The sequence below is a fragment of the Mercurialis annua genome, linkage group LG8 (assembly GCF_937616625.2).
Source record: "Mercurialis annua linkage group LG8, ddMerAnnu1.2, whole genome shotgun sequence".
NCBI classification, from domain to species: domain Eukaryota; kingdom Viridiplantae; phylum Streptophyta; class Magnoliopsida; order Malpighiales; family Euphorbiaceae; genus Mercurialis; species Mercurialis annua.
In genome coordinates this window covers 3926004-3945693 of record NC_065577.1, presented here as the reverse complement: position 1 = coordinate 3945693, position 19690 = coordinate 3926004, and the positions used below count along the sequence as shown (strand labels likewise).

General features: G+C 33.4%; 1 protein-coding gene and 1 pseudogene across 2 annotated transcripts; both read left to right on the top strand.

The window, feature by feature from the left end:
• Positions 1–1597: 1597 nt before the first annotated feature.
• LOC126661485 (beta-ureidopropionase-like) lies at positions 1598–3863 on the top strand (annotated as a pseudogene).
• Positions 3864–5475: 1612 nt separating this feature from the next.
• Positions 5476–12759, top strand: LOC126660639 (protein EXECUTER 1, chloroplastic). Of its 2 annotated transcripts, XM_050354218.2 has the most exons (13): positions 5476–5999; positions 7149–7265; positions 7365–7430; positions 8213–8319; positions 8599–8680; positions 9121–9843; positions 9943–10066; positions 10899–11068; positions 11422–11496; positions 11604–11696; positions 11826–11970; positions 12225–12337; positions 12480–12759. In XM_050354218.2, the coding sequence occupies exons 1-11, from the start codon at positions 5631–5633 to the stop codon at positions 11916–11918; spliced, it is 2019 nt and encodes a 672-aa protein (XP_050210175.1). In that variant the 5' UTR covers positions 5476–5630; the 3' UTR covers positions 11919–11970; positions 12225–12337; positions 12480–12759. The 2 variants fall into 2 exon arrangements, with proteins under 2 accessions (XP_050210175.1, XP_050210172.1); XM_050354215.2 differs by having other exon boundaries at positions 12225–12759.
• Positions 12760–19690: the final 6931 nt, after the last annotated feature.

Genomic DNA, 19690 nt, shown 5'->3' with positions numbered 1-19690 from the left:
AGTTCACACAGACGGCATCAAATGATAGATCCTAATATCGGATGTGTGGTTCAGGGTTTGAGATACAGACTATAAGAAGAGGACTTAGGATATTGAGTATCAGCTCGAGTATCTGACCTTGGAGCTATTTCCAGAGTTTTTAATAGGATGATGGTTTAGTGTATTGGACGTTTTTTTTTGCCAGAGTGTATTGGACGTTAGTTCATTCGGATAGCGTCCCTTGAACCCATGGGTTTATGTCTCTTTTATAGTATTTGTGGCACATTTTGTCTTTTCCTTCATTTTTAGCCGATGTGAAATTTGTGACTCCACTGTTTTCTCTTTGTTTATTTGCTTATTACATGCTTTTTTCCAAAGTATAAAATATAATTTTTACTCATTATCTTATTTTAGAATTTATTTAAATAAGTAAAATTAATTTTTATAAATGTAGTTAGTTATATAAATATTAAAAAAAATTAGATAGTAATAATTAAATAAGTATGGTTAATTATAGTTAGTTAGACTTAATTAAAATTAATTAGGTGTTCCTTTCTCTCTCTCTCTCTCGCATAGGGATGAAAATGATACAAAGATGCAAAATTTCAGGTTTCCTATACCAATTTCGCTAACACTATTTGTTTGGTATTTTTTGCTAAGTTGAAGGGGTGAATTAATCCTTTTTCCAATATATTTTAGTGAGATGTAGACAGTACAGGTTGAAACACTTGTTGAGTCAGTTGTTCCATGATAATCAAAAATATTAAGTGGGTGTTTGGTTCAGCTTTTTGATGGATTTTTTAGCTTTTATTTTTCAAAAAGCTCCACTAAAGTGTGGTGAGAATTTTTTAAAAGTTTTTTGGAGCTTTTTGAACCTCCAACAGCTGCTTTTTGAAAAGCTCCATATTGAAGATTTTTCAATATTTTTAATTATTTAGACAAAACTACCCCTATTAGGATATATAGTTTTTTAATATATATATATATATATATATATATATATATATATATATAGTAATTTAAATTATTTTTAAATGCTCTAATTATTTTTTAAATTATCTAATATTATTTATTTATATTAAGAAAACTATGACTTAATTATTTTTTAAAATAAATTATAAATTTATCAAAAAAAATATCTTAATATATTTAAACTAAACGTTCCTTCTTATAAAAAAGATAATTTTTAATATTTTTATTGAATATTATATAATATAATATCTTCATAAATTAATAAATAAAAATAAAAAATTATGCCCTTTATGGTCATTTTATATATAAACAGTAACAGCTAATCAAATCTCACCAAACATGTATTAACTAACAGCTAATCAAATTTTTATTGATTTATTATATGTAATAGGTTTTTAAAAAAAAAATATAATCTGCCCCAATGATTGGGGAGAGAGTAAATTACTCTCTCCCCAATCATTGGGGAGGGACCAGCCCGCTATATGAGATAGCGGGCTGGTGCTAATTTGGGTGATTAGGTTTAATCACCCAAATTAGCACCAGCCCGCCATCTCATATGGCGGACTGGTGTGCAGCCCGCTATCTGAGATAGCGGGCTGGGGTGGGAGGCACAAAACCGGAATTTTTGTGTCTATGAGACACAAATATGTCAAAAACCCCATTTGCCTTCAGCAATAGGGAGAAGAGGTGGTGCGAATTCGCCGAACCTGTAGATGGCGAATCCACGAATTTTCTTCAGGAGTATGCACAGAAGTACAACATGGTCATTATAAGTCCAATTCTTGATAGAGATATTAATCACGGTCTATTATAATCGGAAATCATGGCAACATAATTGGCAAGCATCGGAAGGTAAATGGACTTTTTCTTTCTCTCTATTGCTTATAAAATTTAGACTAGTTTGTTGAACCTTTTGTGGAATTTTTGATGCCAGAATCATATACCTAGAGACTTAGAGTCGGGGACTTCAATGAAAGCGCATAGGCCAAACACATATTTGGGGCCCTGCACTATCATTTTTTTCCAACTTAAGTCCCTGAACTATAAAACATTTAAAATAAGTCCCTGCACTATTAAAAGTCTCTGATTTAAGTCCCTCCATGTCATTCCGTTAGAAAATGAGATACAAACGCTTGACTCTGAGATAGGTTGTAGTTAAAATTTATGAAATTAAAATTTTGAGTCCCTAAACTATAATTGTTTTGCCATTTGAGTCCTTGCACTATAAATCTAACTTAAATTTTTAATTACTCAAAATTAATTATTTCAAAATAAATTAATTTATTTAAATTAAAATAAATATTTTTAAAAATATGATATTTCAAAGATTGCGAGGTAGACAAACAGTTTTTTAATATATTTAATTTTTTATAAAAATAAAAAACTAATTGTATAAAATAAAAAATTATTTTTATTTAATTAAATTAATAAATTTTAAATAATTAAAATTTTAAATTAAAATGAAAAAAATTTATTAATGGTCGGAGATGATTCTATCTTTGGAAATGCTAAAAAAATTTAATAACATTAAAAAATAAAATAAAATAAAATAAAAAATTTATTAATATTATTTAAATTATATGATAGAAACACTTAAAAATGATGTTTCTAATAGTGTAAGGACTCAATTTGGAAAAAAATGATAGTGCAGAGACTGAAATAGCATTTTTGATATGTAATTGTTAACGTCATCCACATTCCGTTAACTTGCGCAATAATAGGGACTTAAAATAGATGTTTTTGATAGTGTAGGGGTTTATTTTAGACGTTTTATAGTTCAGGGACTTAAGTTGGAAAAGAGTAATAGTGCAGGGACCTAAATATGTGTTTGGCCAAGCGCATATTACATGGTAGGAAATACACGACATCCTGTGTTTGAGACGGCATATGGAAAGATTGCTATTAATACATGCTACGGAAGGCACCACCCGTTGAATTGGTTAGCATTTGGCTTGAATGATGCTGAGATTGTATTTAATCCATCAGCCACTGTTGGCGAACTCAGTGAACCAATGTGGCCGATTGAGGTTATTTTCTATTCCTTCTCTATATTTCTTATTCGATGCTTTTTCTTTTGCTTTTCAATTTGCAGCTATGGAGCAACAATGGGTAATAATGAGTAATTCAGTAAAACTGAAAATTTACCTCTATCTGTTATCTTTGACAACTCTCATTCAGTAGATTGCATGATTGCTTTGATGCTGCATTTCGTTCTTCCTATTTTAATGTTGCTCTAATAGATAGCATCCATTTAATTGCTTGTCATGCAAAGTTGTTAGGTCAATGTTAGCTTTCAATAAGCTGACCAACATGAAATGAATAATTTTACGGGCACGTAATGCTGCAATAGCAAATAATTACTTTGTTGGGCCTATCAATCGTGTTGGGACAGAAACATTTCCTAATCCATTTACTTCCGGTGATGGGAAGTCACAACATGCAGATTTTGGACATTTCTATGGGTCTAGTCATTTTCCGGCACCAGATGCTTCTTGCGCACCCTCTCTCTCTCGTTGCAAAGATGGCATACATATTGATCTCGGACATGGACCTAAACCTATGCAGACAGATTAAAGACAAGTGGGGACTTCGTATGACTGCTCGTTATGAGTTATATGCTGAGATGTTTGATCGTTATTTGAAGGCAGACTTTGAGCCCCAAATTATATCTGATCCCTTGTTGCACAAAAAGTCTTCGTAGCGGAAGGTACTGCTCAAACCTGTGATAATAAATAAGTTGGTACGTCGATATCTGTAAATATCGAACATTATGCATCTGTTATTGGATTAGGACAAGGATGAATAAGGGCAAAAGAACTGAATAAAAACATTGGAGAATGATATGAAAGTTCTCTAGTGTTATTTGCTACATCTTAAATATCCTTCTAATCGCCATTGTTATCCTTTTGCAAGTCTCTTTCTTTTACGTTCGTTGTTTATTCGACTCTTCGAACTATATTGCACGCAAATGAAAACCTTGAAGTGAAAATGCTAACAGAAAATTATGAAATACTAATATTTTTCACAATAGTAAGTTATAAAAATAAAGAAAATCGAGTTTCAGAAGCTTTTTCGAAAATCAGAACAAATCGCTGAAATTTACGACTAGATGAGTTATCATGCAACATAATACAAGTGTTTGATTACTTGTTATGCTTGTTGGAGCATAAACCAAGAAACTCTATGTGAGCTGATACAATGAAAGTAACCATTAGCTAAAGCGACTAATTAGAAGGAATTGGATCACTAGTTAAACAATAAAATGGACTATCAAATTTATAATCTTTAAAATATGATCATAAAGTTTTCTCATTCTTAAAATACTAACTGATTTTATCAATAAGTTATAGTTTAAATGATATAATGTGTTGCGTAACATTCTACTAAGATATTGAATTTAGTTTTTTTTCATAAACATTCTCTTTTTCAATAATAAAAAAGATACCGACTATTTTAACAATATAAAAATAAACAATTTTTTTAACAATAATTAGGTGAGACATTATGAAATCAAATGATGAATGATGACTATTTGTCTATAATAACAACGGCATTGCATGGCTCATCCAATTATTATTCTAGTATATTTTTAATATCACTAACTATACAAAAATTTGTACATTATGAAAATATGATAATTCCTCATCATTAACAAATTCAATGATAGATATATCTGAATAATAAACATTGCACGGATGTTTGAAGTTTTTGTGCCTGTACTGCGATTGAAAACGTCTTTCGATAAACATTACAAATGTAGGTGAGTTTCACATTTAATCTTTTCAATTTTGGACGAAATTTTATTGTTAAATTAAATTTGTGATAAAAAAAATACAAGTAATTTTAGTTAGGCCTATTAAACCTTTAGCATTTCTTATCAATAACGACTAAACTTTTTAATATTTATAATTATATCTAATTTGAAAGTTTCATTTCAATTAGGACTAAAGTTTTAAATTTCATTTTTATCAATTGTGATCAAACATTCATATTAACTCTTTTTAGAAGTTAAAAAAAATTGAAATTTGGTCGCAATTGGTAAAACAAAATGTAAAGATTTGAATTTTAAAAATAAAACTCAATTTTTTGGTCACAATTGCAAAAAAAAAAATTCAAATTAAACATAATTTAAAAAATCAAAAAATTGCGAAAGATGCGAAAATTCAGATTTAAAATTGATTTGGTCTTTTAATTATTATACTAAAAATAAACTCACTTACACTACAGAAAGTGTTATTTCAAGTAGAAAAACTAAATTTGTACATTCTCAATTGAAATTTATATTCTATTTATAATAATTAATAAAAACAAAACTTAAATATAATTGATATTGTGGTTAAAATATCTTTAGAATAAAATAAACGAAATAAAAGATAAAGAAAACCAATCCACTATCTCTAGCCACATCCAGAATCAAACAAAAGAAAAACATTTTTTTCTTTTCTCAAAAAAAAAAAAAAATAGAAAAAAGAACAAAGAACAAAATTTTCTTTTCTTTTTCTTTTTGGTATTATAAAAAAAAACCAATCTTTATCACCTGAAATATTCTTTTCCTTCTCATTTCTGTTCCATTTTAGCCACAATCACACACACAAAACACTCATAAATCAGTCAAAATCATCACTTCAATTTAACTTATTTTTTTCTTTCTTCTTCCAAGAAAATTTTTTTAGCCATCCATGGCTTCAATTTCACCTCCAACACCTCACAAACTTTCCTTCACAACCCACAAATTCCTCCCCACTAGAAAAAGACCATTCTACCCTCCTCCTCCTTTCCGATCATCTCTCTGCCGCTGCTGCTCTAGCTCCTCCGAGCAGTGGCCATGGCAGGGTGTAATTGGAAGTGCAATGAAAAAGATTGAATCTTTCTTCAATAATTCAGATGATTATAAGAGTAAGAACAAAAATAAAGATGAGGGTAGGATTGGAAATGATGGGAATGTTAGGAATGGGAAAAGTGAAGAAGAAGAAGATTGGGATTGGGATAGATGGAAAAGACATTTTGATGAAATGGATGAGCAAGAACGTATCTTAACTGTTTTGAAGGTAGTTTTTATGGTTACCCTTTTTATTTCCTTATTTATTTTTGTTGAAATTAGAGTTTATTCAGTACAATCGTTGCGCCATGTCATATTTACAGCAATCTGCGATAGATTTTTTTTTAATTATTTGTTTTTTAGCATTTGATATTCCACATTGCTAAAGCATTATCCGGGTTTGCGTCATGGATGACATGGCACAACTGTTGTTTTGTATAATTTTCTTAGAATTTTAGAGTGTGAAAAGTAGAGAATTGTAGAGTTTGTGAGTGAGGAAAGGGCTATGTAGTACAAAGACGGATATGGAAAACGAGACATATGTTGAGGGTACAACAATGTTATTTTGAGGTTTGCTATGTTAAAATGAAGTTTTTTGTCTCAAATGTGAAATGCCAAGTTTCTTGATATATTTTTGAAGCGGAAAATGGTGATTGAATAAAGTGTTTGTCTGTTTTGTAAATTTAGGTTGTCATGTCTGGAAACTTTATTGTTAGTAAGCTAATGGAATTTAATTATTCTAATACATTGCATAGGAACTTGCTAATGGTTTACTGCAAAAATCTTGATTTCAACGGAAGTTCTGCGAGTGGGCATTTTAATGATGCCTGCTTTTGTGCAAATTGGCCTTAGAAGGGCATGCTTTTATTTATTGTTTCTGGAAGTCACATCTTAAAATGTTAAAAAAAATTACAATATTAAATTTTTTGAGTATCAATCCATGTGGCTCTTAAGCTATTATGTTTAAGTCATTTGGTCTGATCATTTTATTGCAAACAGAATGTTATTGCTTTAAATTATTGTGTTGCTTACACGTTTGTTTGTGTTCAAGGAAAAAAACAACTGGCTACATCTGTTGTTAAGGTTTAAAACTTTTGGACTTCTCTTCCTGAGATCTTTCATCATTTAAGAGATTTTCTCATTTATCATTTTCCAACCTCAATTAACTTAGGATTAACGCTTAATTAAATTGAATTTGTCATTTGTAGTTTCTGTTTTTGGGTGCATCAAAAAGGATCATTCTGCTGAGAGTTTAGATTTTAGAAGTATTAACGGTTAGAACCTCTTTATTTGTATCTAGAAGTACAGACAACCATGTAGCTGTAGAAGTTCCTGGTAACACATTCTTCTTTGCATGCTGAATTTTCTCTCTTTGCAGTCACAATTGAGTCGTGCTGTGAATAGAGAGGATTATGGGGATGCTGCTACTCTCAAGGTGGCAATTGCAGCTGCTGCTACAAATGATGCAGTTGGCAGAGTGATGTCACAGCTGAATGTATGTAATTTGGCTTGTTGCTCTCCTAATGGAAAAGGAAGGAGGCACATGTGAGTGATATTGTGGAGCTAATCCTTTTTTCTTTTGTAAATGCTTCAGGGAGCAGTAGCAGAAGAGCGCTACCAGGATGCAGCTTTGTTGCGAGATACTGCCGGTGCTGGACTGGTGAGCAATTTGTGTTTCTCACCTCTTTAAAGATGCACATATGCGATGTTTAATTTCTTTTTTTAATTTACAATGTAATGTTATAATAATCTGTCAATGCTCCGGGCCAAATTTTTTGGTTTAGTAAATGATGTGCTTTCCCATGTTGCCTTAGCTTCCTTGCCTGTCATCATATTGAAAACCTCATAAGGATTGCAACTGTCTTTTCTTCTATTAGTATTTTAGTTGGATCAGACGATCAGTTGCTACATCTGTTACTTTGGGAATTATGGGTGTTTGCTCTTATGACTGGTTTGCTGCCATTACCAATTGTCGGTGCTGTGAATGTTTTCTTGACTGAAGCATTCTTTGCTTGCTTTGTTTTTTTTCCTGCTTTTTTTTCCTTTCAATTTTTGTAGGCTTTCATATCAATCAGACAGAAGAAATGTTGATTACTGATGGTGATAGACAATGATGTTACTCAGTTTGTTTAATAAAAAAAATTCGTTGCATATGGATGTAATTCTTGATATTAAGTTACATCTGGCATTGTGAAAGTAGTAAGATATTTTGAAAGACCAGTAGAGCAACAGAACGCTGTAGCAATTCCTAGCTTTCATCATTAAATTTGCAGGTGTCATTTGTTTTCAAGGCATGTCATCCATCTTTATGTACATGTCTTTCTTAATCTGAAACTATGTGAAGCAGTAGAGTTAGTTTCCCAGTTATCATGACAAAAGTTGTGCTGTTGCCTCAAAAGTTTACTTCATGGTTCTTTTTTTTATCCCGATGTTGGTGTTCAGGTGGGATGGTGGTCTGGCATATCAGAAGATGTACATGATCCTTATGGTTTGATAATACGTATAACTGCAGAGCATGGAAGATATGTGGCAAGGAGTTATAGTCCTAGGTAATTATAACATGCCTGTACATATGTTTTATTTACCTTTTGTTATATTATGTGTCTCGTTCTAGCAGCTATTTACATTTATATGGAAAAGATTAGATATTTTCATATTATTGTGATAAAATATGTTTGTTTATACTTATATATTTTGTTTTTTGTGTAGATTTTGCATTCGGTCCTGCTTTTTTATATGCTCAATTCTTACTGCCAAATGTTCGGTTTGCTATTTATGAAGAGTTATTATTCAGCTGTAGTCTTTTGTTTATTTGTTTATCTTTTCAGACAGCTTTCTACAGCTGCAGTTGGTGTTCCTGTGTTTGAGATCTTTCTTACCAAGAACAAGAAAGGGGACTTCAAGCAGCAGGTATCCTCATTGTACTCATTATATATTGCTGTACATGTGTCATCAGAATTGTCAACGAGTAGCATACAAGGCAGTGAATAGCTTTCACACATAGTGCAAACAAATATCAATAGGAAAATGTTGAAGAAACTGGATAATGTTTTTTCTACTGTGAAGTAAAATTCCTTTTCATATTGCTTTACTTTTAAATCTACTTAGCTCACAATGCACATCAATCATTAGATGCAAGCTGGTCTAATTTACATAAGTGCTAGTACATGCTTGCTAGGAGAATGCATAGATGCATGAATATACATAGTTGTATGCTCATCTTCATCTGGCAAAACATTTACTTCTTCACGGACTTATCCTTTCTAGTTGCTGCTTTGTTTTGATGACAATTCTTTCTCCGAAGAATATAAGTTATTGGATTAACTGATGCGATTTGTGCGCTTTTGTAGGCTGTGTATTTGAAAAGAAAAGGACTGTTTCAAGACCCTTCAACAGTATCGTCTAAAACATTGGGTGCAAGCAACCGCATTAATCCATCCGGGACAACTGAAGAAAAAAAAGATCTATTTGTGGTTAGTACTGAAGAAACTGAAGAAGACGATGATGATACAGAAGATGGTTCTGATTTTGCTGAGGGGGTGCCTGGGTTTCAAAATATTTTGCAGGATATGATTCCTGGTGTAAAGGTCAAGGTTTTGAAAGTTACAACTTCTGCAAAGGTAGACAAGGATTTTTTATCTAAGGTTATAGAACAGATAATGGATGAAGAAGATGAAGAGGAGGATGCTGAATTAGAAAGTGTAGACGCAGAAGATGAAAGTAGTGGTGAAAGTGACCAAGAAAGAGATGAGATCGAAATGGATGCTGTTCATGGAATCATAGAGGATGATAAGCCAAGTGAAATTTCAGTTAAAGTTGTTGTTGGAGGTCTTCCTCAGAAATTTTCAGGAAATGTCCTTTCAAAGAAGTCACTTAGAGTACCTGCTAAGCTAGAGAAAAAGGGACGGAGTTCATTTTTGTTTTCCATTGAGAAAGATGTCAATAAACAGGATTCTGATGCCAAGGAAGCAGCCTCGGCGGGTAGACAAGCCAAGTTGCAAGGTCTGCGTAGTGCAGACAGCATTATGGTAGATCTTGCTAAGTTCATTGGCCAGGAGAAGATACCCATGAAAGTTCGTTCAATTTGTCTATAGTTTGTTTTTTTGTGTAGCTCTTGTCAGACGATGTATGTTGATGATGTATGATGATGTATATCGATGTATGCTGTGCAGGTACTCAAAGATGTTGGCAACTTGATAAATTTTACCCTCAGTCAGGCTCAAAACCGGCAACCACTTTCTGGATCAACAACTTTCCATCGGATTGAAACATCAGCGTCGCCAGATCCTCTGAATGGTAAGTTATTACATTATCTTTTGGTTGTAATTTGTAAAGTATTTGGGATGAGTTAAAATTATCTTGAAGCTTGAAAAATATTCACAGGTTTGCAATATGGTTCCTAGATGCAAAAAAGTACTTGAGCAATAATTAAGTAAATTTACCCCTTGACACAGGGGAAGTGCTAGGTCAAGGCTGAAGTTGAGTAGGTCCACCACTATTTATTGGCTTAAGAGGAATCTTTTGCTTAACACACGTCCCCTCCAACTGGCTTAAAACTAAGGCTTTGTCTATTTGATTTGAGATGTATAAGACTTTCGGAACTTTGTTTGGGCGACCACTATACTTGTAGATCTTCTTGTTGGTTTATACTTTTATTGACTTTTAACTAAGTGGGAGGCGCTCTTTCGATAGGGTATGATGCATCAACACTGCTTTTGTATCTTGACACTAAAGTAAATAATTGGTTTCTCCTCAATTTTCATAAACCATAGAATGATAGCTCAGGTGGCTTTCAACTTAGTGGGATGTGCTCTTTCGAGAGATGTCATACATAAACACGACTTTTCTTTGACACTTTTGCAAATGATTGGTTTGCCCTCAATTTTATTACATCATAGGATGATAGCTCAGACTTGAAGTTATATTTCTCAAAAATAAAGAAATATACAGTATTCAAGTACTTAGTTGTATCTAAACATTTTCTAGAAACCTCATTGCAAAAGATCTTAAAAGCATAGGTAACAGTTATGAGCTTATTATGAGTTGCTGTGCAATTTCTCTTATAGTATTCTGATCATTGATACCTGGTCTCCTGTACTCAACTTAAAGTGCTGTATAATTTTGTCAGGACTGTATATTGGAGCACATGGGTTGTACTCCTCAGAAGTTATACACCTGCAACGTAAATTTGGTCAGTGGCAAGATAATCGTGGGACCAAGGAACCATCTAATCTAGAATTTTACGAATATGTTGAAGCTGTCAAATTAACTGGAGATCCATATGTACCTGCTGGACAGGTAAATTTACGCATTTGATACTTGTTTTATAAAAGCTGTTCTAAGATCTGCATGGTATTATCTTTGTGATTGAATCAAGTTTTGCTTATGTGCACCATTTTCAGTTCAAAATTTAGGCGCTTGGCATTGCTCAGTAGACGCATGTCTCTTTCTCTTGAAGTTTTTCTTAATTGATTATTGTTGGGATGAAAAGCAATTTCTTAGGGCCAGTTAATTAGCATTGCTTTTTGCTTTTCTGAATAACAATCTTAGGCTTGCATGAGCAATTCTATATGCATACCATTCTGATTTTGATATATCTTTTGCTTCTCTGTTTTGATAGACCTTAATAGGTTGCTTTACCATTCCTGTAGGTGGCCTTTCGTGCTAAGGTTGGAAAAAGATATCAGCTACCTCATAAAGGCATCATTCCTGAAGAATTTGGAGTGGTATGTTGTACACTTGTGATGTTGAATTTTGCATGGCTGTATTTTCCCTTTTCTCCTCGCTTTTGCATTGCTAAAGAGCTTGCTGTGGTCTTTTATTTCCAAATTAGATTGCTCGGTACAGAGGACAAGGAAGGCTGGCTGAGCCTGGCTATCAAAATCCTCGATGGGTTGATGGGGAACTTGTTGTTCTTGATGGAAAGGTTTGTATACATATATTATGTATAGTATTCTTCACAATTGTTGCAGGCATTACTCAAACTATTCATCATTTGTACATATTCTTTGAATGATAAATATAGCATAACTTTTTTTCATTATCTTCCGTGCAGTACATCAAAGGGGGCCCTGTTGTCGGGTTTGTGTATTGGGCTCCTGAATATCACTTTTTGGTATTCTTCAATCGTCTAAGGCTGCAAAAATAGATAGCTATGTACATATGTTCAGATTGGTTATTCTCTCTTTGTATTTGGTGAGGTATGCACTTGTCCCCTAAAAATCAGCAAATTATTGGTAAATTTATCAAGTTTTATGATTTTCTATGTTTGAATCGTATTAGACAGATGCTAAGTTGCTTAAATTGTTGATGCCTTTGTCATATGCACATAGTATAATTGCATTCAGTATTTAGTGTAGAAAATTCATCACATGTTAATTTGCCGCAAGTTGTTAATTGTGGACATTTTGATGAAAATTTTCCTAATTACATTTTCTGTAATTCTGCTTTGCAGTGTGAAACACAAAGACTATTTCTTTCCAGCCTGCTCTTTAACTTCTCCGGCAATGTACTTCTTGTAGTACGCCGGCAAGTCTAATCCAATCCGACTACCTAACTGTTGAATATGTAAGCTTATTAACATAATGAAGTTAACCAAAGAAGCTTGGAGATGCAGTATGTACTCGGTCGTCGCTGCATATCTTTTAGCAGTCTTTCCCTGCGACGTGCTAAATTTTGCAATCTCGTCTTTTGATTTTTGAAAATGCAGCCATGATACAGCAGAAGGTTCGTTCGTAGCTTCAATAATAATTGTTTTTCAGAATCAGAAGTAATATGCTTGCCCTATAGGCTATAATAATCGACATATGTGGCTAGGCAAGTGCAATCTATCTGATGTAAAGGCTAGTGTAGTTTATTAGTATGATCAAACTGTTTTCTGAGAGCAGTAATAGAATGAGCTTGGTTACTGTCAGATGTTGTACTTTGTAATTATTTGATTTGTTTCATTACAAGAATTAAATGCAGCTTTATCTATGTTATTTTGCAAATGTTGTATTAGTGGTGCTTTGGTTTGTTTGCTTTTTGCTATTTTATAGCTATTTTACAGCCATTGATGGTTCCTCTTTTGTTCTGCCAAAATGTGGTGCTTAAGCTCCTGTCATAAACAGATGTTCATCTATCTCTCATGAATATCGAAACTGCAGCGATCAATATGAGGGGGCAAAAACCGAACAAAATATTCAAATGGAATCGAATTTTTTTACTTTGATTCGGTTTGAAATTATAAAAAAATTAGGCTTTTCAGCTTGATTCAGTCTGGTTTTGGTGCAAATCAAATTGATTTTGTTTGGTTTGGTCTGTAATGGAACTTAAACTGAATTTATTTATGTAAAAAAGGACCAAATTGAGATTTTTTTTATATATCAAACCAAATTGGAATTGATCTGCCGGGAAAAAGTACAAAAACTTTGACAAAGTTAAGTGTCCTGTTTTGAAAACGTTTCAGAAATCGAAAATTTATAAGGAAATGTTTCGGACTATTTTGATAAATAAAAAATTAGTCACTTGTAAAAAAGATCTAAAAAATTCGTAACAAATAATATTTTTTTAATTAATTATCCATAATTTTTATTATTCACATTATCCATAATAAATTTTATGTTCTTATTTTTGTTGGATTTGACTATATTTGGTTTATTTTATTAATTTGCATAATTGTATAAGTAAAATCTAATATATATAGAATTTTACAAATCATAATATTATAAATATAACCCTGTATTTTTATTATTTACACGTTTCGTGTTCTTTATTTTAGAAAAATATATTTATTTATCGTTTCTGTTTCCGTTTCCGTGCTACTTAGGGGGTTTTTGACATATTTGTGTCTGAAAGACACAAATATTCCGGATTTGTGCCTCCCACCCCCAGCCCGCTATCTGAGATAGCGGGCTGCTCGTTTTTAGCACCAGCCCGCCATATGAGATGGCGGGCTGGTAGCTAATTAGGGTGATTAGCTTAATCACCCTAATTAGCACCAGCCCGCCATCTCATATGGCGGGCTGGTTCCTGATCCCCAATCATTGGGGATCAGCTCAATGATTGGGGAGAGAGTAATTAACTCTCTCCCCAATCATTTAAAGCAAATAATGATTGGGCAATAACTGCCCAATCAGTTTTTTTTTAAAAAAAAAATCTGATTTAACCAATGAATTTTAATTTACGTTAACTATTTTCGGGTTATTTTCGGACACTTCCGAGCGTTATTTTATAAAAAAAATTTAAAGAATATTGTAGTTAACCTTTCAAACTTTTAATATTTAAAGGTATTTTTATAAAAATGTTTGTTATTAGTATAAAGTGAGAAATTGTAAAAGAAATGATGTAAAAATGATAAATACTTTTTAAAGCGGTGTATTTGACATATAAGCACAACCACAAGGATGCAATAGCAAAAACAGCAGAATATAATAGAAGCTCAACTTTTGAAAAATAGAAAATATGATAAATTAGGTTAAATAAAGCAAATTAAAAAAATTTACGCTTAAACATATCGGTTATGTTTGGTATATATAATAGGTGCAGAATAAAATAATTATTATATATAAAATGATTATTATTTACTTTAGTTCACGCAATAGTTATCAATTAAAAATAAATGGATATATATAATCAATTTATTAATATTAATAAGGGAAAAATGTCATAAACGTGTGGGCCGAGGATCACCTATACCCTATGGTATGGAAAGGTGCAAACATTGTCATTAACATTTTTAAAAGGGTTTTTTTTAGGTCACTAACGTTTTTTCAAGGGTCATATATGCACCAAACGATATTAAGTGTAAGGGTCTAAACGGGTCCGTTTTAAAATATTAATGGCATGTTTGTACCTATCCGAATAACCATAATGGTATAGGTGATCTAGCTCAAACGTTAGGATCATATATGACCCTTTTTCCTAATAATAAAGCTCGGAATTGTCCGAAAATAACCCAAAAATAGTTAACGTAAATTAAAATTCATTGGTTAAATAAGATTTTTTTTTTAAAAAAAAAATGTCCAATCATTATTTGCTTTAAATGATTGGGGAGAGAGTTAATTACTCTCTCCCCAATCATTGAGCTGATCCCCAATGATTGGGGATCAGAAATCAGCCCGCCATATGAGATGGCGGGCTGGTGCTAATTAGGGTGATTAAGCTAATCACCCTAATTAGCTACTGTTGGCGGATTTACTCACCAACTTGTAATAAAAGTGGACTTTAAGTCCGGGTTGTCGAACCCACGAGGAATGTAGAGTTATGATGAGAATGAGTTTAGTTGTCACTCAATTCGTTTAGCACACAAATAGCATGAGTTTTGGATCACAATTAATTGAAAACAACTAAAGTAAACAAGACTAAAATTTAACAATAAACTATCAAGCAACGATTAACTAAACAACGGAATAAACAAGAAGTAAAAAGCGTTTAAGGGTTGCTAATCAAATCTATGAATCCTAGGTAACCGGGGGTTGTTTGAAATATTGGTTTAGGTCAAGTCTTTCTAAAATGCCTAATCCGCTCTCTCGAGTCCGCAATTAGAGCTAATTGAAATTAGATTAATATACCGAAATCTAAATCGCTCTCGCGTAATTAGATTTCGATGATACCAATCGAATCCAATCACGAAGCTAACTTATAACCAAATAAAACCTAAACCGCTCTCGCGTGATTAAGCCTTAAACATGTGATTTCTAAATCTGACTAATTAAGTGACCCTCGCCTAAGCAATTAGTCCAAAAACCATAGATTATGAGATCAATCCAACCTAGGTCAATAAGCACAAAAATCACATCAAACCCTAATTACAAACCACCCCTAATCAACTAATCATCACACAATTATCATAAGCAACCCCCAAACAAGGGGTTTAGCAAACCATAACTACTCTAACATTAATCACTAAACAATATTCAATAAACATATTAAAAGTAAGAAAGATTACCTTAAGTAGGTTGTAGAGCACTAACATAAACAAGATAATGAAGATTCAATAATAAAAGCTTGCATTAAAGTGGGTGTAAAACCCAAAATCTGGAAATTCTTTATGAAGAACACCAAGAACAATAAAGATTCCCACATAAAAGTGAGAGCAAAAGGAATTACAACTACACTAAAATTGATGTCTCCTACACTAATGAGACATACCCTAAAAATAGAGATAAAAGTGTTTATATAGTCTCCAAAAAGGGAATAAAAAACAACCTATTACATGAGTGTTTGGCCAAATAAGGAAGTGGGCCTCAAGTCTTATGTCTTCAAAATTCGAAATCTGAGCCCAATGTTTAACCCTTGTCTCGATCGAGACATTCATTAAAGGAATGTGTCTCGATCGAGACAAGCTTCTCCAAAAGCTACTGCCTGAAATTCCTCTCTTGTCTCGATCGGGAGACTTCCATAAGTGTCTGTCCCGATCGAGACAGGCTTCAATCATGGCTTTTTCGATAAGACTTCGCTCCTTGTATTCTTTGTCGATTCTTTCACTTTCTTTGGCCAAAAACGCTCCAAAACACTTCAATGCCCTGAAAAGCTCAAACACATAATAAGGCACACAAACACCTCAAAATGCACGGTAAATAGCATAAAAACGTAGTGAAACGACTCGAGTAAATAGGAGTATTTTACTCCTATCAAACCTCCTCACACTAACCCTTTGCTTGTCCTCAAGCAAGAAATGAACCTTACTCGAGGACGCATGTTAACTAATGAACTCACACCCGCAACATATCTACAAAATGTTCCAAACAATGAATGCCCGAATGAATGCTTCAAGGATTTACAACTCATGATGATGCAAACAAGCGATAGATGCAATGTCAACGACATAAGATGATAGCATTAAGACTACAATCACGAAAGCATGCTTATCAACACAATACACATTACGAATTTGCTATCATATGCGGGACGTGTAAACAAATTAGATACAAGCTATTTTGGGCAAAATAAGGCATAATTGTCTAGTTTCAAGCAACGCATACTCCTTTCTAGATTTCACTCGCTCAATATCAAGGGGTATAAACAATACGCATGCAAAGTCACCATAGGCTTGCTCAAAGTCCGGACTCCACTACTTAGTTCGGTTCTCAACAATCATCAATTGGACTTTTAAGGGTTGTAATGGGGCTAAGGGTTAGGGGTAGGTAAAAGAGGTGGTTTTTTTGTTAAAACTTGACTTGACAATCACTTTTAATACACAAATGATCTAACTTGGAAAATATTGGAACACAAGAACTTTTTCAAATTATTCAATGCCTTTATTCACTCCATAATTTTTTTTTTTGTATTTTTCTCTTTTTCTTGATTTTCTTTATTCTTTCTTTCTTTTATTTTTCTATTTTTCTTTTTCTCAAGGCAACTTTTCTTGAAGCACAAGTTCTTAATTTTTTCATAGCCATCAAGTTAAGATTCATTTTTCTTCATATAAGCTCATCAAGTCAAATTAGGGTATTATAGAGGTAAATTTTTGAAAAGGTCTAATTGTGTTAATTTTTGGTTAAAACAAGAAATTGGTTTTAGGCTCAAATTGTGTTATCTAGGGGTAAAAGGGTAGGCTTTTTAAAGTGGGTTTAAGAAAGGGTTAATCCTAGTGCCAAAATCATTTGATTGTTTAAAACTCAACAATGTAATCTCAAACGGACATTGGAGCAAGTTCTAGGATTTAAGCATGCAAAACACACAACAAAGAATTTTTGGCTCGAAATTTTAAGTAATAAGGTTGTGTTTTTTCCATTGCTAGAGACTTAAACAACTATGCCAAGCATGCCCAAATTTCACCTAGAATTCAACAATTCTATTACATACACATCATGAATCCGCATCAAGCTAGGTCGATCATGCAATAAGGGCCAAAATTGCTCAAAAGTGACTTCACCCTAATCCTATCATATTATGTCATCTAATTGGCATCTCGCTAAGCAAGCATCACACAAGAATTGTAAGCCTGAGAGACACCATTCAAACATTCATTATATGGGACATAAAATTTGATACAATTGCAAGCATTTGATCAACTTAACTAACATGCTCAAAATACTAAGTTAGGGTGGTATGCTAATGGTTTAACCCAAAATTCTATTAAAAGACACCAATCAAAAAGAAACATAACTAAAACACACACAAAACAACAAAAATAAAACACAAACATCCTAGGCAACTACATTCAATTTTCCAACCCTCCTCACACATTTCTAAGCAATGTCCTCAATGCTATGAAATAAGACATAAAAAAAATTGAATAGGAGTTGAGTTAGAAAATCAAATCTTGCTCAATCGAAGTCCGGGGTGGCGGGAGATTGAGGTGGTGTATCGATCCAAGTTATCCCCGAACCATTAACATAGTCACGGAATTGCCTTCCTTTGCTTGTTCATGTTGGCCTTCAACCGGCCTTGCTTGTATTTGATCCTTGTCATTCCCCTCCTTTGACTTGCTTCCATCCGCTCTAGTATTTTTTTTTTTGTCTTCCCAAGCCCGACGGTTTTGCTCCGCCAATTCATTAAAACGATGGTCAAAAGTCGACCATTGGGCCCCCTTGCGCGGGTTGGGAAGACTCACCCATTTTACCTTTCCTTTTCTCCTCACTCCTTCCTTTGCCGGCCTTTGGTAAGGTTGCTTCACCGGCCTCTCCGCAGTAGGAAATTCCGCTCACCTCGCCGCATCAATACCATGTTGAGATTGGCGAAAAGGGTGCCTGAAATGTATTTTGTTTGGATTTTGGTGGTTGTTTGGTGGTGGCAAAGGTGGTGGATGGATTTTGCTAGAGGAGAGATAGAGAAGTTTTTGTTTTACTAAAAATGGCAAAGTTTAATGGAGAAGATGAAGTGGTAGGTAGGTTTTTATGGAAATGTTTTCAATTCAAAATGAACGCCTATGATGTTGCCACATCATCAATCCATGTCTTTTGTGTTTCTCAAGAATGGCTAGGATCGTGGCACCTCATCTATTCATGTGCTTGTGTTTGAATCAAAATCAATCTCCCCTTTAAATAATTGTCTCGATCGAGACATCTGAGTTTGATGTGTGTCTCGATCGAGACACACCCTTGCAAAAGCTTCTGCCTGATTTTTTACTCTTGTCTCGATCGAGACACATTCTTTTAATGAATGTCTCGATCGAGACAACCATATCTGAGAAGAATCGAATTTTTTTTTCTTTTCCCTACACAACACAAATCACACACACCGGCATAAGATCGAACAACCAAACTTTAAAAATAACAAATAAAATATTGAAATTAACTAAACTAAAAACAAGCAAAAAGATAAGAAATTAAATCGAACCTCTCGGGAATGCCTCCCGAGTGCGCTTTAGTTAGAGTCCAAAGCTAGACTCTTCGCGTAAGATTGTTAAAAATACAACCTAACATGCGGAAGCCGTCTTGGTAGCATCTTCTCCCTCTTTTTCCTTGTTGGCTCCTTCAAATAAAGATTAGATGATATGGAATATGCTTGTTCTCTATAATAATGAACATGAGGAGCATGGAGCATATTCTTAGGTTTGGTATTATTTCCTTCATACTCGGAATCAAATCCCTCTAAGTATGGATCTTTATAATCAAAGGATTTGTTGAATTCCTCGTAGAGTACCGTTATACCAAATTTCTCTCCACTTTCATCATTTAAGCTCATGGGACAAGTAAGTGGCTTGGAAATTGGAGCTTCTAGTTCAAGATCCTCACACTTTTCTCTTTCGATCTCTATGTGAACCTTTGTGGGAGGATGTTCTACTAAAGCATTGTCATCTTCCAACTCGATGGCTATAACATGATGTGTTGGAGTATCTTCTATTGCGACCGGTAATCCTTCTTGGTTTGTCTCTTGCAAAGCAATAGCTAACCGAGCAACTTGTATCTCTAGGTTATGAAGATGTGTAGATTGAATTTCATGATGCACCTCCATTCTAACTATCAACTCCATGATCTTGTCAATTTTGCTAGA

Excerpts from the sequence above, each read along its gene's own strand:
- LOC126660639 (XM_050354218.2), top strand. The coding sequence starts at position 5,631 with ATGGCTTCAATTTCACCTCCAACACCTCACAAACTTTCCTTCACAACC. Across the intron at positions 7,431-8,212 it reads ATACTGCCGGTGCTGGACTG|GTGGGATGGTGGTCTGGCAT; the intron begins GTGAGCAATTTG and ends GTTGGTGTTCAG. Across the intron at positions 11,497-11,603 it reads TTCCTGAAGAATTTGGAGTG|ATTGCTCGGTACAGAGGACA; the intron begins GTATGTTGTACA and ends TTTCCAAATTAG.